Source organism: Colossoma macropomum, unplaced genomic scaffold, assembly GCF_904425465.1.
Source record: "Colossoma macropomum unplaced genomic scaffold, Colossoma_macropomum, whole genome shotgun sequence".
Classification (NCBI taxonomy): domain Eukaryota; kingdom Metazoa; phylum Chordata; class Actinopteri; order Characiformes; family Serrasalmidae; genus Colossoma; species Colossoma macropomum.
In genome coordinates, this window is record NW_023494807.1 from 19,337,376 (window position 1) to 19,360,673 (window position 23,298).

The 23,298-nt window shown below is 40.0% G+C and overlaps 1 protein-coding gene across 1 annotated transcript in view; it reads right to left on the reverse strand.

Moving 5' to 3' along the window:
- Nucleotides 1-479: 479 nt before the first annotated feature.
- Nucleotides 480-23,298, reverse strand: part of LOC118797310 (voltage-dependent calcium channel beta subunit-associated regulatory protein) — a 46,796-nt gene continuing 23,977 nt past the window's right edge. The window contains exons 3-10 of the mRNA XM_036556633.1: nucleotides 20,042-20,187; nucleotides 15,367-15,428; nucleotides 14,416-14,581; nucleotides 11,016-11,187; nucleotides 7,328-7,480; nucleotides 5,400-5,640; nucleotides 3,301-3,523; nucleotides 480-2,782 (exon numbers count right to left, since the gene is read on the reverse strand). Coding sequence (XP_036412526.1) covers nucleotides 1,117-2,782; nucleotides 3,301-3,523; nucleotides 5,400-5,640; nucleotides 7,328-7,480; nucleotides 11,016-11,187; nucleotides 14,416-14,581; nucleotides 15,367-15,428; nucleotides 20,042-20,187 — 2,829 coding nt within the window. The 3' untranslated portion in view covers nucleotides 480-1,116. The remainder of the gene's footprint in view (nucleotides 2,783-3,300; nucleotides 3,524-5,399; nucleotides 5,641-7,327; nucleotides 7,481-11,015; nucleotides 11,188-14,415; nucleotides 14,582-15,366; nucleotides 15,429-20,041; nucleotides 20,188-23,298) is intronic.

The window sequence follows — 23,298 nt, forward strand, 5'->3', positions numbered from 1 at the left end:
CTATCTGACTTCTTGTTCAGACACTTGAAACATTTCTTTTACCAGCTCCTCCCAAGATTGATATCGGAGTCAACTCGATATCATACAAACAAGGACACTTGAAAAATGAGATGAAGAGTATTAATCAAAGGGAGCATTAAAGTCGACTCCCTTGATCAAAAGTGCAGTTTTCTTTTCCTTCCTCCTCATTTTCAATGTACGCTATTGACATTTAGATGAGGCAGCTCTTCACAAGCGTGACATGCTGTGTTAACATCAACAAAGCGAAAGCGATGGTTGACAAGGGGCTTTAGCAGTGGTCTATTAGCTCAAAAATTAGACTCATAAAACATCGAGCTAAGTGTCAAATGGGGAATTATGTCATGGGTGGATTGCTTCAATCTTAGACATGGATGAGAAAAGAGGATTATGATTTTTCTTTTTTTTTTCAGCACTGTTCCCGGAAACTCACTGATAGAACGGGAGTGTTGAGACCAAATTGGAGTAGAGTTCCCAAAATAGCATAGAGTGGATCTGGAGACTCATTAAATCATAATTAATTTACTGAGAGACTACTTCTTTTGGGAGAAGTATCACTTATACCCCACTTTTTATTTTGAGAGGGAACCAAGGTTCTGTCCTGATTCCTTACCATTCATAGCAATAACTGAAGGCGCAGCATGATTTCTGTGATTATTTCTCACTGCAGAATTACTCGTTGAATTGCCCCGTAGTCATATGTTTCCCAAAGCACCCTACTTTACCTTGTTTCACAGTGCAATTTGCAAGAAGTGATACCATTGACCTCTTCAAGAAAACAATTATTTTGTCACCTTTCCAACGTGGTTGTCTGTAGATACTGTACTTTTTTACTACGTTTTCTGACCTTTCGCCAGTTTGAGGTTGCTGCACACACAATGACCCCTGCATAAGGGACCAGAGCGGCCATCAATACAACACACATGCATTATTTATCTGAGGACGGCTGAGATTATGGTAGAGTCAAATAAGCTTGCCTTTACACGTCAAGCGTACAAGCTTGTGGAATTTATCTCTCCCATACTCTGAGATGTCCTGCTGATGTAGACCATCTATTCCTGTCCCTTCTCGGTCGGAGTGCCGCTGTTGTTCATGCTGTTAGTCCTGGAGGTCTGGGGAGGTGCGGGTCACAGCCACCATGCACTCCTGGCTGGCCTGAGTCCTCCTTAGGCTGGTGTACAGCCGCTCATCCAGGTTGCTCACCAGTTTATCTGACGGGCTGTCCACTACACTGTGCATGTAGCCTTTGTCCATAGGGTCCTGGTCCATGTGATGTACGTTTTTCTGAATGCGGATGACTGTGTCCGTATGTGTATGTTGTTTCCCGTTACTCGTTTTTGATGGACTGGTGTCTGTGACTGCCATCTGTGACCATCTGTGTGTCTCCGCAGGATGCCTAGCACTCCCGCGGTCCTCTAGTATCCCAGAATCTTCCACAGAGCTGTCCTGCGAGGGGCTGGAAAAGAACAAAGTTGGACGACCCTCTGTTGCTGACTTTATTAAAGGACTACTGTTGTTACTGCTGTTGTTGGCATTGTCTTCAGGTGCTGGGCCACCGCCATGGGCCTTGGGTGATTCGGTGGTACTGCCAGTACCTTCGCTGGCCGCTCCCTCGCTGGTCCCTCCTTCGCTAGCCTCCTCATCTGCAGCACTAGCGATACGTGGCAGAGTGCTGTGGTACCGCGTATCCAGTGGGTAGTTGGCACTGTCGCCCCTCCGCAGGGCATAGCTACGCTGTCTCTCCAGGGACGGCGAATAGCGTGCTCCTCCTGGGTCGCTGTACTGCTTGGCACGCTGCCACTGCTTGCGCAAGTGGATCCTTGAGCGGTGCCGATGCCGGAGCGAAGGTGACCCCTGCTGGTCGAACTGAGGATCGTGACGTAGGAATTCGTTAAACAGTGCCTCCGTCTTTTCGTCAATGCTGTAGTCTCGGCGACGGAAACGTGGCCTGGGCTTGGTTTGTGACTGTTCAGGTGTGTCTCTGGGCGAAACACTGGGTCTGCTCTGGGGTTCGGTAACAAGACCATCTGACTCTATACTAACGCTGCTTTCTGAAGCCTCATCTTCCAGCTCCTCTTTGAACAGCCGGGTCTCAAAGCTCTCACACACAGTTCCCTTCCGGCCAGCGTTAGTGAAGAAGCGCCGCCGCTCTGATGCCGTCTTGCCAGATGCACTTCCAAACAGTCGCAGCTCTTCCGGTGCTTTGCATGGAGCCTCGATGGAGGCATAGCCGCTGTCCATCTGCAGAAGCTTCCGGCTCCCTGCCTCGCTGTCGCTACCTCTCTCAGAATCTACACTGTCCCTGCCATTCCTCCTTCCACCCACTTCCCTCCCAATGTCATCATATGGCAGCTCGCTATCCCCGTCAATCTCGTCATCGATATCCTGAGATTGGTAAGTGGGCACACCAGTTCTGGAAGCCCCAGCTCCCCCTAGTGAACAGACACTGTCGGCATCACTGCGTGTGGAGTCTCTGTCATTGCTGCTCAAGTCAGAGGAGGCATATTGTTCTAGAGATGCACGTAGGCTCCAGATATCCCGGTACAGGTTGGGCTGCTCCAGGCTCTCCTGCCTGCTCCCCAAGCCAAACTCGGCATGTCCTTCAGTACTAGTGCCCTCTCCTCCTGTTGCTCCTAATATGAGCTCTCCATCCCCATCCTCTTCTTCCCCATGAAGCCCAACGGATTCTGTGAATTTGTTTGGGGTTTGAGTCCTACTTTCCTCGGCACCTTGACTCACCTCCAAAACAGCTTTAACCTCTAACCTATAGGAGATCAAAGTTAGAGTGAATGATTGCTACAGTGGGAGTTGATTCACAACACAGTCATCTATGATGAGGCATCTATATTAAGGCATTAGTCAGCCGCAGCACCAGTGGCCTTTTAAACTGGACAATGAAAGGGGACGCAATAACTATCGATTGATTTCAGGAATGCATTCTGCTCAGACCTTTCGGTGCATTATTGTTGTGAGTAACTTTTCACTTGATCAATGGAAGATGAATGGAATTGCACCCAAAAATAACTTGCAGGAACCAAACCAATTAATTGCTGAGTTCACACAAGGACAGGAAAAGCATTCCAGTATTCAATCTTCAACATATGGTGGGAATCTGGTGATGTGATTAAGGCTGTATGGTATTTGTCCTTGTGTGAACTCAAAAAACAATTAAAGAAAATAGTTTTTTTTACTGCCATGACTTCTACTGAAGTAAAGGATGCACTGGGGTTCAAGGCACTGAGAACTGTCAGAGTGGATAAAGGATTCGGAGTAGGGCTGTACCTGCTGAGGGGGACTGGTGGTGGAGGCGGACAGCCTGCAGTGGACGGCTCCAAGGAGCCAGCAGACAGTCGCCTAGGGGGGTCAGACTGTGACTGAGAGGGAAGAGCACACAACAGGAAGTCACTGCCCCCACTTGCTCCAGGTTGCTGGGAGTCCTCCTCCCCCTGATCCAGAGTTTCACTCGCTGCTCTCTGCCTCTGAAACGTCCGCCTTCGTGGAGAACCTACAAGACAGAGCAGAAGAGAATGTTAAGAGACAGAAAGTTTATTGACATTGATTGCTTGTTACTTACTTTATTGACACTGTTTCAAGTGAAATGGGCTTTAGAGGGAAAGAAAGACGAACTGAAACAAAGAAACAGGAGTATGTATACAAGGAATCGAAAAAACGCAGAGAGGTCACTGCGTCCGGGCTGCGGGTTGTCCAGTGCTCCCGTGCTGCAGTAATAACAGGATGTAATGGGATCTAGGGCTCATTAGGAGGAAATGAACATGCCACACTCGCTGACCTTTCACGTCAGGTGAAGGATAATGCAATTATTACATCATTAATTTAGCAGGCAGGATCTCTCCATCTTCCCCTCTCTGTCTGCAGCCCCTTCTGAGTCATTCCCAGCTCACAGTCAGCTTTCACTCACTGTTATCGGCAGAGCTACTCTACCGACGCTCTTATTGATCCAGTATTGATTGGTCTCCAAAGGCCTGTTCATTGAGCCCTACACAGTGCTTAAGGCCGGCTTTCCTGTGGATGTCATGTGTCGCTCTAAAGTAATCACTGGTGAGCAGCATTTTCCAAAATAGATCAAAAATGGCTCTTAAGACAAATATACTTAAAGTATGTCACAATCAAATATAACTGTTTCAAAGATGATCCTGAAGTACTGCTTGTTTTAACATGCTTTAAAAAGGCTGTGTTTTACCCAAAAAGCGTTTATTGTGTGCCTAGCAAATTATATTACATCAGGGATAACACTTACTGTGCAGTGCAATAGTACTACAGACACAAATACAAAAAACTGAGAGAACAAAACAAACCACACAGGCTCATCTTGTCAAAGAATGATTTGATTACCATGGAATGTAACCAAAAAATGATAGCATCTGTTTGAGGAATTACATGATACCCATCAAACACAATCAAAAATACTGAAACTTATTATTGGTAATAAAATTAAGAAAAAGCTGCTTTGTGAGAAACTACGCTCCATTGCTTCATATGCCAAGCCTGAAGTACAAAATCATTTTTATCCTGCTTTTACGCAGTCGCCCAAGTAGCTTTTTATCATTTGAGAATTTTTGCTGAAGCTTTTCTATCTCAGAGCAATGCAGAGAAACTTCTCCATGCATTTGTTGCAAGCAGAGTTGATTACTGCAGTGATCTTTCGCCTGGAATTCCTAAGAAAACAATATATCCTCTACAATTTGTACAAAATATAGTAGCACAGATCCTGACAAACGAGAGTCTTAGAAGAACTTTAGCGACTGCCTGTATGTTAGGATACATTTTAGGATACATTTGAAGGTTCTTTAACTAGTTTTTAAAGCTCTAAATGGCTTTAAAGCTTTTGGGTACCTCACTGAATGTCTGTCTGTTTTCAACATGTGATCTTGGATCTGCAAGTACTGGCCTTCTGCAAATATCTTCTGTAAAATACAAAAATCATGGAGAGGCCTCTTTCTGTTATTAAACTTCTAAACTATGGAACTCAACTGCACTTTTTATTAGGCAGTCAACTCACCACCCACTTTTACGAAACATCTGAATCTCTTTCATTTTGCTTTTAATTACATTTCTACCACGTATTTTATATTTTCATTTTATGTTCATCTGTCAAGTTAATGCTCATAATTTTCATTTATTGAACTGTTTTCCTTATATTGCTGTTACAGTAACTATAATAATCAAATAAAATCAAACTTCATAACCTTTCTGTAAAGCACTTTAAGCTGCCACTGGTTAAAAAGTGCTCTATAAATAAACGTCTTATCTCTATTATCTCTATTATTCTTATAAAATTTCTTGCACTTTTTAAAGAATGGTTTGATCTCCATTAAAAATAACCAAAAATGCTTTCTGTTTGAAGAATTATGTCTCTTTACCTCTCATATCCAGACTGGCTGCTCTGTGGCTGCTGTCGAACTTCCATTTTTTGATGGTGAAATAGGGGCTGGCTCCCTCCAGGCTGGCATGGCGTCTGAGCCGGGACAGGAAGTGAAGCATGGTGCCCTGTCCTGAGAGTGAGCCTCCACCTCCTCCTCCAGCTGCTCCACCTACTCCTATTGCTGGCGAGGAACCAGGGTCACCTTCTATCCTCATACCAGCTCCTCCTATCACCTCCATCTGGGAGAAAGAGAGGGAGCAAGATGAGAAATTGCATGAAGATCTCACAACTGAAAGTCCATGAAAAGAAAAACTCCAAGGTACTGGCCGACGGGCCACTTATAACACCCTTAAACAGAAGCCACGGGCCACATTTAGCCCTCAGACCCGACTTTGGACACCAGTGATACAGACCGTTAATTCTTTTTTGAAATCGGAAGAAAGTAGTTTGATTGTAGCATAGCTAGCTAGATAATTTGTTTGTTGACAACATTTGAAAAACCAACAAAAAAATCTATGATGATAATTCCAATATTTGGGGAATATAAACATTATGCCATTAAAACGAGGCCCCATCCGCATGTATCCGGATATTTTGGAAAACGTATGTGTTTTGGCTTCCCATCCACACATAAGACAACTCATATGCAAGGTTACAGTTAGAACACAGTACAGAGTATAAAATCTTGCTTGTTGTATGTTCTAAAAATTCTTTATCTCATATCCACGCCTGGAGTCTCTCTCAGACTGGACTGGAAAGACACAGATGGAAATGACAGTCGAAAATCTGTGCTACTGCTTTATTGTGTTGACAGGTTGACAGGGAGTGGTGACGTGGGCCCTGAGGCAGTGATGGCCTATGGATAGTGTAGTTTGTGTGTGTTCTGAGTTTGGTCTTAAGAGGTTCCTGACTACCCTTTATTTGCGCAGATATTCAGCACCACTTTGTGAACACATCAATATATTCAAGCATAGCAGAGCTGATGATTCAGAGCTGTACCCACAACTGTGGAACACTGTGTTCTACTACTGCAGGACATCATGGTGCTCTCCCCTATCTTACCTGACATGTCGGCAGCGATACGTTCAGAGGCTTTGGTTTTGTCCCCGTTACCTCTTTAAAAACGGCCGCAAGAGCAGTAGCTGTGCCTGCATGTCCACGCTGGTCGCAGTAAAGTGGATCAGCATGTATAACTGGAGGTTTTCACGTGTTGATTTGTTTTCTATCACTGTATAAAAGTAGCACGATGTTGGCTTTTGTTGAATGCACTGTGATAGTTTCTGAGGTCAGAGTTTTAGACCGCTAAGGTCTTATAATTGATTTTTCACAGTAATGGCAAAGTCAACATAAAACTAGGTGAGCAAAGCCACCTGCTGTATAGGTTAACATTAAAACACAAAAACAATCATTAACAGGATTAATAGTGTCATATTTTTTTCTGCTATATATTCAATATAGAGATTCTGTTTAATGCCTGTTACAATGGCAGTTTTTTCTTCTTTCCAGTGTGTCACTGAAATTCTTGCATGTTGCTATATGCAGCTGCAGCCCTGTTCAAATTAAAGTTTATTGATTTTTATAAATTATGGTGCATTTTATATTTTATTTGTTCCAATATGTCAAGCTCAGCATACAAACAGAAATTGTGCACTAAAATTTACAGAAAAATTCCATATTTAGCTTTGTTCCCTGTTTACAAGCCCCCCCCTCTGTCCCACACTGATTTGCACCAGTAGTGAAAAGTAGATAAAAGACAGAAAAGACAGACACTTTTCTACCTTGGCATTAAAGGTTTAAAGACATTTTGCTAAGATACAGCATGTATCACCATATTTAGCTTTCACACTCTCACACTGACCAGCAATGTTCAGATATTCTCTTCTTCAGATGTGTGTGTGTGTGTGTGTGTGTGTGTGTGTAACTCACAGTCCTGGATCGAGGTGGTTCGGAGCTGTGCTCAGCACTGCTGGGAGTGAAGCTGCTGTCCAATATGGAGTTGAATGTGTCTCCAGGGAGGGCACAGCTGGGGCTCTGGCTGCTCCAGGACACTGGTGAATCAGGCAGGCCGCTCTCACTGGGCTACACACACATGAAAGAGAGAGAGAGTATGACTGATCACATGCCTGACTGTTATACATCCATAACAGACTTGTGTATTAGCACTGTGGCTATATGGAGAGGAATTTGTGCCAAATTGAAAAGCAATCACTATGGTGAAAAAACATGAAATGCATTGACATTACTTTTCCATAGTGACATGCAGAGTATGCCAAAATGAAAAACGAAACCTCTATTAGATTGTTTTCACCTTTCACGCTTGACATCTTTACTGAAAAACAATACATGAGGATTTGCATTTTAAAAATGAATTAGTGTCAGAATTGAATACTATCCATTTTAAACTGTAATAAAGGCACAACTATATTTCTTTCCACTGTTCAGCACTTAAATCAATGTTAAATCAATGTAATATAGATCTTTTTCTTTTCATTTTGGCATATTTTCCACATATTACTGGTTAAACGTCATTGCATTGTACTGTTTTGGGTGCATATAATTAAAGCACAAAAAAGAGGTCAAGCGATGTGAAAACAATGTTATAGAGGTTTTGCTTTTCATTTTGGCATGTATTCTGCATGTTACCTGTGGAAAAGTACTGTTGTGTGCATTGTATTTCACTGTTTTCACTGTTATGCTTGCATTTCAATCAGGAAAATCCGTTCAAAGTATTGCATGGTGGAAAGCAATATAGCCGTGCCTTCCTTACACTTTGAAGTCTTCAATTCTGATACAAATTACGCATTTAATTTTTTACATGCAAATCCTCATATGTTGTTTTTCAGTAAGGATGTCAAGCCACACAAAGACAATTTAATAGAGGTTTTGTTTTTCATTTTGGCATATCCTGCATCTTGTTATGGAAAAGTAAGGACATGTGTGCACTGCATTTCACGTTTTTCCACTGTGGTGATTGCAATTTGGCATGAATTCCTCTCCATACGGTTTTCACTAGTCATTCATTCATTCATTATCTAACCTGCTTATCCTCCTGGGTCACAGGGTGTCACTGTTATATTATTTAAAAAAAAAAGCCAAATAATAAAAACAGACTGAACCAAACAATAAAAAACAATGCATATCTTTTCACAGATCCCACAAACTTTCAGTCTTATGCAAAAGTTCCCCTGGTTAAAACTCCCCTGGTTAAATGACATGTTAAAACACATCCTCTACAGAGAGCACACCTAAATATTGCATTTGTCTGCTATGTAGCATAGCATGTAAACTGATTGGGGTGCCCAAACTTGTGCATATGACTATAAGTAAAAAAAAGGCAAAAAAGAAAAATTGAATTAAAAATATAAAAATATAATTGTGTGTGTTCATGAGCCTCTGTTTCTTACTAAAAGAGCAGAATTTAAAATATGTATTATCGTCATACGAACAGCTGATTTACTGAGAAGTCTAGATACTACAGTTACATAGCCACAATAGAACTGGCTTTCTGGCATAACATTAGCTATCTGCCTTCCTTCTGCCTTCATCAGCTGACAAAATTATATAAATAAACAGGTAAAATCAGCCCGCCCCCCAAAAATCCACCACAAAGCAGTTGTAGTTTTTCAAAAGTTCCTCCCACTTTCAAGATGCATCATCAGAACGGGGGTTTCCTAGCTTTTAAACCATAAATCCCCATCCTAGAGATCGCAGCACTGCTGTAAGATGTGAGTAAGCATGTTTACAACAGACGCAGCGATGGCTACATTTCTCATTTTGGCCATAGTGTGCCTTTAAGTAAAAAGTCCAGCTAAATTAATTCTCAATACTCAGTGAACCTTACAGGCTTGGCTGATGGCTAATTAGAATCACATGGACAGAGCTAGTTTAACATTAGCAGGCCTAATTCCACAGCGCAAAACAAACATAAAACATCTGTAACAGAATCAAAGTCTTGAGCCAAATCTGTCTGCTCTAGTCGGTTATGAGGTCTCACACTGGTCACTACTGACCCGGTACAATGTAGTAATCTACCTTTATCAAACATAAAACAGGGCTGCATAATATGGATAAAGTAAGATGTTGTGGTTATATTGTATTATAAAACGAACAATTCCGGTGTTAAAATCTGATTGGCTGAGTCATATTTGAAGGCACTGTAAAATCCATGATATTCGCACACCTATGACCGCCTCACAACAACTGAATTATATATTACTATGCCACTGCAGGAAAAAACACTTTTGCTGTTAATGGAATAATCTTTTTCATTTTTTGTTCAAACTGAAGGGGCTGGCAACTTACGATCTTAACTAGAACTAGGCTGGTCAGCTAGCTAACAGGCTAAAAGATAGCCAACAGTCTAAACTGCTCCATCATTAATATCACAGACTTGAGTTGAAGCACTTATGTATGACTGTATGACTGACTGTAAAACAGCAGTAAAATGTCATGGCTTACACGCTTCAAATGTTCGTGTTTCAGTCAGAAGTAGCATCAAACCCAGGCTGAAGCCCAAACGTCTCTGTACACCCTAAATAGTGTGCTAGCTATGAAGGTTTGAAATTCTTGCCTCTACAGCCAAATAGTGCATCATTTATTGAGTGTGGATGTGGCTGAATCCCAAATGGCTATTTTTTGTAGATATTTTGCACCGTTGGGGTGCAGGATACAGTATTTAAATTTCTACGTAGTGCACTATGTAGGGAACAGGGAGCCATTTGAGATTCAGCCCCAGCATAAGAAGAGGGGCACCACTGGATTGGTGCTAAATAAGACTCATGGTGGTAATTTGGTGGCCAAAAAGAACTTATAAAGTGAACATTTTTGTATAAAACAGTGCTACGTTATCATATGTTGATTGCTATATGACAAAAAGTAAAAAAAAATTCTTGAAATAACTGCAAAATTCAGAGACGAGCGACCGAAAGCTCTCTTCATTCAACAGTCCATGGTTGCTTGGCAACGATACCATACTCTAAAGGAACTACATTTCTTGGTGGAGTACTTGTTCATGTCAATTATTTATTACATAGTGATATGCTATGCAATATATCAAAACACACTGGTGAAGCCTTGATGTGATATGATTAAAAACTGATTTTGAACAACGTGTGTTGGATTATGTGAACACCTTGATTCATCCACACACTAAAGGAAACTCATCAGGAATACGTGAGGTTTTTGGTCAGGACACAAAAAATTTGTTAGATGAGTGTGTTATCACTATAGCAATGGCCAATATCACAATAGTGATGAACAAATGCACTACTGTGTAGCCCTAATTGTCACTGCAATAACTTGTATCTCCAAAATAGTAACTTTACGAGAGAAGGAAAAAAACTTGTAACAAGTAGTTTTGGACCATTTCTATTGGTCCATTTATCATACAATGTTTACAAAATGACAACTGCTTTTTTAAATGGAGTAAAATGTAAAAAAAGAAGACTTACAATGAAATGTCTTATAATAGCTACTGATCACTGTGCATTTCAACACTTCAAGACTACCAGATGGTCCACCACACTAATGCCATGCTATTTTAGGAGTGGTATATTAGCCAGCTTTACTTTGGCCGTACTCTAACATGGCTTTGGAAAAGATGTACTGGTGTTACCTGAAATATAGACAGGGATGGTTTGTGCTGCGTCTGTTCTCTCAGGGTGATGCTGTTCTCAGGTGAGTCACACTCCATAATGGTCAGGATGTTCATAGCTGGAGGGGCGATGTGCAGGTGGGTCAGACGAGCCTTCTTCAGGTGGTGGAAGTCGCCCTCCGTAAGAGTGTACCTGAGAGACAAACAGAGAGAGAATGACTGATCCAGTGGATGACATCTGATTTGACAGTGAGAGACGACTGTCTACTTGAATCATAGTTCCACTATTCATTCTTGTCTAGTTTTGTTAATTTAAGCAGAGGCCATCTGAACTTTACGTGAACTCAGCTCAGCTCTTGTTCTAAACTTGGGTTTTAGCGTAAGATGCCAATTAAAAAATCATCAAAAACTATTTAATCTTTCCGTTCTGCAGTCCCTTATTTGCCATTCTACCCGTGGGATATATTAATATAATCAAATAAAATCTTTCTCAGAGTAAGTCAGATAAACTGGACACTGTTGGCTCTTTTTGTGTGACACGTTGTGACTGTGTTGAGCTGCGATTGAGCAATAAGGGATAAAGGGGAGAGGTGAGAACCCCTTGATGTGAAAACAACTCACACCTCTCCACAAAGACGGTCATGCTGAGATAAAACAGACAGCACAACTGCAGTTTCTAGACAACAAACAGTTGTGTAATACTGCTAATATAATAACAAGCATTTAAACACAATAAATCACTTTTGTAAAAGTTGGCTTGCTTGCTCAATAACGAACAACTCCTAGGTTTATTATTCAGTTACTAAGGTTAAGGCTTATTATCCAATAACTATGAATTATGCAGTAAGTACCATGAAACTAATATGCTTCAGCATCTGCCCATTTGATTAAATTATGAGTGTCAGCACTTAATAATCCGATCATAATCAGATTTTTGCAGTTACTCGATTATTCAAATGGTCATGTGAACACCATTCTCTGATCTAGAAATCCGATTAAGAAATCCAATAAAGAGAGCTGGATTTTAGCTCAGTAATCAGATTTCTCTGTGCATGTAAACTCTTACTCGGATTTCTTTCGGATTTCTCAGTCTGCGCATGTGCGGAACAGACTACCGGAAATAAGCAAGCAGCGTTGCTGCGAAATGGCAGCAAAACACTTTTGGAGCGATGCTGAAACCAACTACATTTTCAATAAAATAAAGGATTTAAATATTCTTCATTATGTTTAGATTTTTTAGGTAAAGTGGCAATGTTTTTCAAAAAAGCTTAAGTATGAAGTTTGAGTTTTACATAACCTTTACGTAACGTCACCTTCTGTGAGTTTATTGGCTGGTTGCAAAGCAGAAATGTGATTACTGCCTGAATCATTTAGACCCAGAGTTTTCCCATTATCTGATTACTCAAGTGCATATAAACGTGTTGATCGGATTACTGACAAAATCTGATCCCTGTACTATTGGATGTGAGTGCATGTAAACGCACTCACTATGTATTATGTTCTTTTACTAAGTACAGGGAATCAACTGTACATGCAGCAGATATTAGATATTAGTCTCTTTTGATATAATTGGAGAAAGCTGGGCAAGTTAGCATAATTACCCTATAAACAGTAACAGATAACCAGAAGCAACCCTTTAAAAGAGGTAAACATGACGAGTAATGAGTCATGGCTTATTCACACATGGCGATGATGTCTTTGGTGTGGAGAATCCTTGACAGTTTCTTATTCACACCATGGCCCATCTCCATTTTAGTGTATTGGAAAACGATCAGCCAAGATTTAACACATATATTTAACACAGACTGTAATCCACAATATTTATGTGACCTGCAATACTGGCAAATACTGACAACAGTCTAGTTCTTGGAGTAGCAGTAAGCTAGTGGCCCTGTGTTGTTACTGTCTCTTTTTCTTTTCAAACCAAATCAAAGCCCTTAAAATCACTGGACTCCTCCATCATGACCTTTCCAACAAGCGTTTTTCACTGGAATTTCCAAATAGGAAGAAAAGCTTTGCTAGACTAGATTTGTGGAAATGGCACAGGTCAGCCATGAGGTTTCTGACAATAAATCCTATTTTTAGAGTGATTACAGTACACTGCCTTTGGGACACTTTCTGGGTCTTTGACTTTTGCTCAGCTTTCAAAAAAAGGCCAAAAATCTAATTTATACAATTATGGCCACTGATTAGTACTGTGCAAACTGCAGGCTTAAATCATTAAACTGTATTAACATGGTAAGCAATCTTAATTTGACTTGCTTATGTGGTTTCTGACACTGTATGACCAAAAACGGACAAAAGTACAGCCAAAATTCAGGTTTCGTGATGACTACTGCTTCTGTCGTTTTTAGTTCTGCAAAGTATTTGTCCAATTTTATAGATAACAGTATGTCATACAGAACATATGTTAAACACAAGGCCTGCAGGTCAGATCAGGATCACAGCGTAATCCTCTCCACCCCATGGAATGATTTCAATTTTATTATTAGCCCATTTCACAATGGGCTGCACTACAATCCCCAGGATGCACTGCAGCGTAATGTGCACTCCTACCCTCCTAACCCCGTTATAATCAATGGGACAGTGATTACAGCAGAGATGTTATAAATGATATATGGACTTTGATTACACCACAATCCTAGCACACCCGTCAAAGTTTCATCTGTAGGTCAACCAACTTTATATTAATGAACTTGCAGCAAAGAAAAGATGTAAGGTGAGTAGTTTGAGGTTTTTTTTTATTAAATATTTCAAGTATTCATGTAATATTTGCACGTGTACTACAAGTGCTTATATTTTGCTGTAGACATTCTGCCATATTTTGAATAAAGAGTGGCCAGTTCAGGTCATAGCAAAATGTTAATTAAAAATGAAATAAAAACATATGTGTTCTCGGACCCGCATATTTATCGAGATTTATTAATATTGCCTTTTAATAGTTTACTTTGACACCCCTGTCATACAGTGTCAGAAACCACATAAGCCAGCCTATTTGAGATTACTTAACAACTCAACACAGTTTGAGGCAAGCACGTGATGATTCAGGTATTCAGTTTGCACAGTGCTAATTGATGGGGTATAAGCATCCGTTACTAGCTACACTGGCCATGTGCAAAGGCGCCAGTGCAAAACTAAAGAACTTCAGACACTAACAGGGCCAGTGAGTCCATACAGGCGAAGGGTAGCACAATACTATGACTAGTTGAGACTGACTTAAGACTTATGAAAGCAAGATAATGTCAAGACCGAAACCCAAAAAAAACAGGCTTTAAGGTCTTTAAATGAAAAACCAAATTTCCCTTCTTCCCTCCTTTGGAGTAAGAGAAAAATAGCATAAATCACATTTTTGGCCAAACCATGGCTTTAACAGAGCTCAGGCAGCCACAACCAGTCAACCCCGTTCATCACATTCTCTCACCTTCGTCCTTTCTCCTGGCTCTTCTTGCTCTGCTCGTAGATGGCTGTCTCATTGAAGGAGACGCGCCGGCCTGTGTACGCAGAGGACTGGAAGCGTTCCGTGTCCACGTCGCCGTGGCAGCTGGAGGTGGACAGTGTGTCTGTGCTCTCCAGCCTGATGGTGATATCTGTCAGAGCAACAGGAATGAGCCTTCAGGAAAGTGGATCAAAGCACCTTTCAGCAGTGGACACAAGGCTTTTGTGGGCTACACACCTTCCTGTGCTGTATGTATGAAGTAATAAGAACAGTGCTCTAGAAACAGTTCTTTAGCTGTGATATATAACAGTTATCATATAGCTATAATAATCATACTCAGGAGTATGTGAAAAGCTTAAAGGTTCTGGACTAGCACTGAGGCTGATGGACTCAAGAGCCAGCTTAAAGTGATCAAATTTACTCAATATTCCTCTTAACCCAAATGTAGTTGATCAGCCAAGACATGTTTGGTGTTTAAAATTAGCTTCTCTAGTTTTGCACTGCAGCTGTGAGGCTAAGTAATCTCAAATGGACTTTCTTATGTGGTTTCTAACACTTTTTATGTTGTTTATAAAAATAGACAAAAATATGGATTTTGGCCTTCTAAGCAGCTCCTACAGCTGCTCTGCAACATATTTCTGTCCATTTGTACAGATTACAGTTTGTCATGCAGTGTCAGAAACCACATAAGCAAGTCTGTTTAAGATTACTTCACACTTCAACATGGTTTGCGGCAAGTGTGTGATGATTTAGGCATGCAGCTGGCATTATGCTAATTGGTGAGGTATGACCTTCCATTACTTGTTAGCTACATTAGCTTCATAGCTCTAGTGCAAAAGTAAAGGAGCAAACTTCAGACACCAATGTGTCTGGGCTGACTGAGTACATTTGGGGTAAGAGATCACTATTACTAAAGCTTTTAAGTCTAGATGTTACCTTGTGTAGGTTGGCTCTCTTCCACATATGTGGTGTTGGTTTTCTCCAGGTCATCGCTGGCCCTAAGTAATTACACCCAACAGTTAAAATGAACCTCTGGGAATTGGAATCCATTTGCAAGTCAAAGACTCAAAAGAAGTGGAGAAACATGCTCTACAGCCACAAGAAGACTGGTTTAATAACAGAATGCTAAACGTGCTGCTGAAGTAGAGCCAGCATGATACCACTTTCCAATACTGATAGCGAAACCTTGAGAATTGGCTCATACCGATTTTCCACGATTTTTTTCCTTTAAAAACTACTAAGCTTTAAAATGAGCCATTTTTAACTGAAGCACTTGACTTTAGATGATCAGGCTCAAACTACTCAAACACTCTACTACCCCACAGGAGGAAATACACATCACATCATGCAGTGGCCCTTAATCAAGTTACATAACAGAAGACTGCCTTTAATGACGTACAAACTACTCTGCTTCTAATTTATGAATGCACTGCTCCCCCACTGACCAAATGGTATAGAGTTAAAATGCCGAATAAAACGTGAAATAAATAAAACGTCTTGGTTTTTTTAAGATGCTAGAATAATGTGATTGTGTGGCGTGATTATTTTCCTGTAATAACATATTTAAACACTGTATTATTGCAGTGTATGAGATGATTCTGCAATAGCTGTGTTTTATATTGTTTATTTTTTGGGTGGTGTCAGTAGTACAAAACAAAAGCACAGTGTAATATGTCTTTAAATGGAAGATGGAATAGTTGCAGCATTTGTTTATGTCAATGTGCATGTAAAATAAGTGCATCCACTTTTGTACTGGATTGCCATGTGCACAAATTATTAGTATGATTGTTATTTTCAATTATTATTATTATTATTATTATTATTGTTGTTATTATAGATGATATTGATCATTGTTTTGGATAGTTTAAGTATTTTTGTCAGGTTGCTAATTCACACACACTCCAGACATGAGTTTAATCATGCTGATACACCAAAGATGAATAGGGTGAATAACAAAACTATTGGTGAAATTTGCATGCGCTTATTTTCCAAACAGATCTGACAAGACTTTGATGAATCGGGCGACTGTGAGTGTGTACTATTTTTCCCTTCAATATCCAATCCAGGATTTTCTGCTCATATCAGCCCCATACTGATTCCAATGATCAGATTCATGCCTCTATATTGCATTAGTGTTTTTAGTTTTAATTTTTTAGTTTAAATTAGTGGTATACTTGTAGCTGATTTTTGGCACATCTTCTTTCACAACCAAAAAAATAGCCTTTTAGTTACATTCATTCCTATTTGGGTCTGTAGCCTCTTTCTGCAAGTCCCCTTGTGGCTGTTTGCTGGTGAAATGGAAGACTCAGATATTTTTTTAATTATACAAGCTAAAAATTCCCCATAACTCTGTTATGAGCTTAACGAGGACACTGTTAACTCTTTGTGTGTGAAGTGTTGTGTGTTGAGCTGCTAGCGAGCAATGAGCGGTGAAAACAATTCACACCTCTCCACAAAGACGGCTGTGCCGAGACAAAACGGACAGCACAACTGTAGCGTTCTTTATAATAAAACATTCTGTACAATCACCACTAAAAAAATTAACCTTTTAAAAGGCCCAAAAGTTTTATAACACACTTCTATAACCTTGAAGTCCCCTGAAGTGCATTGAAGTCCCTGTAGCTACTGAATAATAAGCCTTAGTATGTAAACAGTCTGGGACCTTACAGGGTTAAACATGATAAAAATAGGTTTTTGTAAATTCTAGACTTGCTTGCTCTTCTACAAAGACAAAAACCAAGATTTCAGTTTTGTAAGTCATCTGCATTTCCATCAAAAACATTCCAGCAACATTACTGAAGATGGAATAGTGCAAAAAGTGAGGCACCACCACAAAACAGGTACTCAGGCTACGTTTACACAGCAGGTAAAAGTGGCCCAAATGCTATCTTTTTCTCCGTATGTGACACAGGCGTGTCATCTGTGTGGCAGTGTGAACAGCAAAAAACGCACTGAATCTGACATTTTCAATTCCGATTGCGGCAAAGCGACTCTGTCTGAACAGCCAGATCGGAATTCATGCGACTTTTACGTCAATCCGACTCGACATTCGTCATAATTTGCGCTGCTGAGACTCATAAACATTTAGTCTGATGTTTCTGTACAAAAACATTAGAAGAGACTCATCAAACCGCTCCGTCATCAAACGGCCCGAAGCTGCAGCGTCAGAGAACAGTTTAAAGAATCCGAGGACTCGAACCAAAGAAGTGGCCGAATAACGAGCCCTTTTACGGCGAACTTAAACACACTGTGGGTGATGAGTCCAGCTGTCAAGCACTGGACCTTCATAATCGCTCCTGTGATGCTGGCGAAGGCGAACCTGAAGCTCCGGTAGCGACTGGCGTTGGCTGGCCGTCATGACTGTTTACCCTTGGACGAGCCGCCACGTGAAGCATTGTTCTTTTGCGCATGCGGGTCGGTTTAGGAGCTCATCTGTTCAGACTGATGTCGCATACAGATCACATTTAAAAGATAATGTGAACAGCCAAATAAAAAAATCGGATTTAGTGAGAAAATCAGATTGGGGCCACTTTTACCTGCTGTGTAAACGTAGCCTTAGTGTTCATATTTCATAGTATTTCTGTAGATGTAAATGAACTGCAATGGAGGATGCAGCCTGCACACATATTCTAAATCTCTTTTTTATTATTTCATAGAGAACAATCCACATGATCATAATGACTTTGACATGAGTGTGATAATCCTTCAGCTTAAAATATCTGCCATTTCTGCTCTCTGGGTCAGGGAGGCTGTCCTTGGCTCAGAAAAACCGTGTCACGTTGGGTTCACCCGTATAAGAGCCAAAAATCAGACTGATTTTCCAATGCATGTAGAACAATGAAGGCACACAGGGCCACTAACCTGTGACTCAATTGAGCTAATGACTTCTTTTAGCTAGGCTTTGATTTTTTCCCTTGGTATGCAAGTTAGCTTTATTTTCACCATGTGGGCTGGACGGGTCTTTTCTGAACATCAAAAGAGCTTTACAAGGTTAGCATATTAACACGCCTACTTGGGGACACCTACATGCGTAGGTTCTGCTGCATGGGAAGTTACGGAGGCTATTTGCAGATCTCGCATAATCAGTTTCCGTGTTCTGCGAGATGGAAAAAAAGCTCACTTTGTTACGAAATTAACTGACAAATTTCTCTGCTTAGAGTTTAAGACCATAAAACATGTTTTCTGAGAATTTTTGGCTGAAATGCATAAAAAGGTTTCCAAAATGGCTCTTGGACATACAGTTCTAACAAAAAGGTTTTGATATAGAACCTTAACATTATTGGAAGTTCTTTAAATTTCAAAAAGTGTTCTGTAAAGAACAATGCAATGAATGGCATTGCTCTGAAGAACAACTTATTTTTGAGGACAGTGGCCGTTTAACTTTTGTAGGACCCTCATAAATTACACGCCTATATACGCTTCTTCTTACATTCTGTTTAATTATATCTCACTCGTAACTCATTAAAACAAGAGGAGAAAAACTGTTAAATGTGCAGATTCTAAAGTCAATACTACATTTTTATTTAGAGTTAGAGGAGGAGATAGTTTATTAAGTTGCTTACTGTTCTTTGTTTTATTATTCTACATTTTTTTGTAGCGTTTTCAAAAGTTGAGGTTTTTGAAGCTAAACCACGAATCTTTGCAGGATTGTAGAACCTATACAGAAAAAAATGCGCTTGTGCTTTTGGGACTGATTGCATGTACAGTTTTCTTACAGCATTTGCTCAAATATGATTTTTTCCCCATAGGAAATGAATGGTGGAATGTTGAGAAAATTCCAGTTAACTGCCTGAAATGAAGTCACAAAGGATGTCTCTCACACTGCCCCTCATAGACCCCGTTTACACCCAGTCACTTCATGTGACAAGTATCTGAACTGTATCCTGATAAGATTTTAGCCACATGCATTTACAGCCTCTTCGTCTGCAGTTTGTTTTGCACTGTAGTGTCTGTCCATATTGCTATTAAGCATTTTGTTTCATCTGGTCCCCAACCATGTGCGTCCTCCATGATTATCTTTCTTTTAGACACGGATCATGTCCCCAGTGACGTACTGCATGGGGAGGAGTCTCAGTTGTACTGGGAGGGGTTTTGGTTGACAAATGTGTTTTTGAGAGATGGTTTGTTTACATTCTATAAAATGTGTTTCAAACTTGGCTCAGACCACCTCCTGAAGTGGTTGGCATGAAAATGCGACACCTTAGCAATCACCTGGGATACCACAGAAACAGCTTAGTAACACCTTAGCAACCACCTGGGATATCATAGCAACAAACCTAGCAACAACTTAATAACCGATTATATAGCAGTGGCCCAGCAACATCTTAGCAACCACCTGGGATTTCATAGCAACGGCCCTGTCAAGAAAAATTAAAGCTAGTTCATGAACTTTCCCATTCAACTTGATTTGAATTTCATGTAAAGGTTCTGTTGTGTTCTTTTCATTGTTTGAAACTGCAGCAGTTGGAGGTTCAGATTTGAACCTTTTAGTACAGAATAGGAATCAAATATCGCCTAACGTTAAAAATTATGGAATGTTAATGGAACGTATAGCAATAAAAAGGTCTAGACTTGTTACAGTAAATATCGAGAGCAGGGCACGTGAGGTCACCTGGAATAGCGGCGTCCACTCTGACAGCAGCGATGGCAAAAGATGAGCAGAACGGAGAGCAGGACCAGCGTTCCTCCAGCAAACACACACAGCATCACCAGCAGCAGCACATAGTTCTCCTGCCTTCCCGACGCCACCGGCACATCCTGCACACACACACAGGAAAACACAATCTGCACTGTAAAAATAATATTTTTACTTAAAAAATTCATTGACTTCTTAGTGAATGTGAGTTCACTGATCTTCTAATAATAAGTTAACAGAACAATAATCTGGGTTTTACATTCTGTTAACTTATTATTTTAAGTTCAAAACAGTCCTATAGGAAACAAATGACAATATATGCTCTCCATATATTGTTGCTGATGCTGACATAATAAAACTGAGAACTTATGTAACAAGATTTGATTCCCAGCAATTTTCATCTGAAGCAAGAATGGAGCTTGATTTTCTCTTCTCTCTCAAAGATGATGGGGACAGTTTTGATGGTCTACCAGGTCTTGCATGGTTGTTAGGAGTCCCACTTTCTCCAGTTTTGGAAACTGCTTTTTTCCCAACTTTTCCTGTGTTTTCTCTTTCCTCATGCAAGTGGATTATCTTATCTAATCCCTTCAGAAATATCCTAAAAAATGAATAACCTGTATATAATGGCTATTTTGATTGAAATTAATATAAATGGAAAGTAGGAACACCCTGGTCTAATGACATGTGTTGTTGGTTTTATAAGTGAAAATAGGTTTTTTGTGCACTTTTTGGTGCACAATTTCTATTCATTTTAAAATAAAAAAGCTACACTATGTATGTTTTGGGGATTTGGAGACCTCTCTGGTGGAAATGTGGAACTGCACACAATGTGCAGAAGAACATTTTGTAACTTCAGCTGTGCTTCAGGCCCCTTTCCCAAGTGGATGAATCTGATGATTGCCAGCACATTGAAAGAGAACTCAAAGAGAATTTAGTCAAAAAGAAGGATATGTCATCTGAGGATGTAAGTGAATAATCCACTATTGTTGTTATATCTTCAGTATAATGTTGAATTTGAAATAGAGTATTAAACATCGAGCTGGACCTTCTTTTTGAACCCGTGTGTGTGATGTAATACATAAAGACGTATGATATGGTCTGAAAAACTCCCACGAAATCTGACACAACACCTCTGACTATTAAAAGATTATTTCAGGCTTTACAGGGGGAATCACAGCTGAGCACGGACACCATATTTTAGTGGGTTGTTCTTTCAACTTCTTTCTATTGTAACCCAAAAAAATTCATATATCCAATATGTTCAAACTATGTAAGAAATATATAGATATATATATTTCTTTTTTTGACATGGTGCATCATTTTGGATTTGATTTAATTAATATGATGAGTTTTATGAGTTTTAAAATGTATAATGTATATGTAATGCAGCATTAAGTTGAAATCACAGGATAAAGATGATACAAACACACTGAGGATTAAATGTTCACACAGTTTCCTCTGTTGTCCTCGATCTGGAAGAACAGAAGATCATGCAGTGCCAGTCTATCAGTATGTTTACCCAACTCTTATCCTGTGACTGCACATACCAGGCTGTGTGTGGAAACACATTCCAGGTTCAGACTGTGTATGTGTGTGTGTGTGTGTGAGTTGGGGGGGCGGTGGGGTGTTAAGAGGATGAGAGAAGCTGGGGGGGGAAACACATGCATCTGTGTGGTGTAAAGGTGGCAGCCCACATGTGGACCTGGCAGCAGCAGCAGTGTTAGCGGCAGCATCAGCGCAGATTGAGGCTGGAGGGGGAAGCAGGCATGAGCCCAAGACCACAAAGCTGCAGCCTGCACACACTACAGTCAGACCTGCTGCTTACAGTCAGTCACTGTAAGAAACTAGTGGTGTGAATCTTTTGGCTGACAGAGCATCAGATTCACAATTCATTAGTTATCAATTCAATTCAAAAATTAAAAATGATTCAATTAGATACACTAAACAGCAATTGCTTCAAGAACGTTTACTACCTAGAACTATTATAATTACTTGAAAAAAAGAAATTTTCATTGAAAAATTTTAAGCAGTGATGTTTAATAATGTAGTTGCTTTTGATGACTGATAATGTCAATCCAAACTCTGACCCGGACCTGAATTGCCTGCTGACCCCTCTGGAATTTTGTACTAAGATAGGTCATGGTTTTGTACATTTGAATGTCTTTAGTTTAGTGCCAAACTTAGTAAATCTGGGCAAAGACAACCAAGGCAGCCATCTTGGTTTTTTCTGAGACCTGGCTTAAAACATCAATTTCAGATATGATATTTCAATCTATGGATATAATGTATGTCATACAGATTGAAAAAAAAGGTGGCATAGCAATTTACATAAGTCAAAATTTCACACGGCTGTTATAAAATCATTGTCTATTTCCAAACAATTTGAGTTTTTAGCTATTAACTTAGAATATGGATTGCCCTTTTAATCTTGTTGGTTGCTGCACACCACCCACAGCTGGTAAAGAGGCTCTGTTGCCTCCTAAAGAGCTCATTTTGATGCATGACCTTAATTGGGACTGGATGACTCCAGTTTCAAGTAAATTCAAAACATTCTGTGATTTGGTGAAATTGTCAATGCTCCTACATGGCCAAATTTTAAAAAACGAAGTAAATCTACTTTGATCTTATTTTAACAAATGAGCCTCATGCATTTACAAACGTAGGAATTTTTCCAGATGGCGTCAGCGACCATTGTGCGGTAACAGCTGTCAGGAATTGTAAAGTAACAAAATCAAAACCTTGGATTATTAGAAAGAGAAGTTTTCCAAAATTTGATACCCAGGGGTTTTTGCATGGTCTGAAAAAAAACTACATGAAATTCCTATTTTCAAACTATATTTTTGAAAAACTTACAAAATATGAGGAAGTCTGCAGGGCCTGATGAGCTTGAACCCATATTTTTGAAACTTGCTGCAGTTATTGTTGACCCACTTACTTATATTTTAAATTTGTCACTGGAGGAGAATATTGTACATGAGGTCTAGAAATCTGCTCTCGTTCTCTGTGTGATTTGGACAATTATCGGCCAATTTCTAAGCAGTCAGAACCGGCTAAAATTCTGGAATCTCTGATTAGTGATCAGTTAAAGCAGTTTTTAAAAGTAATAATATTTTTTCAGTCTGGTTTTTGAAAAAAAAATGTATATACTCTTGATAGTAGAAAATCATGCACTGCATTATTCATAGATCTATAAAAAACTTGGCGTGCCCCTGGATTCAATTTTGGGGCCCCTG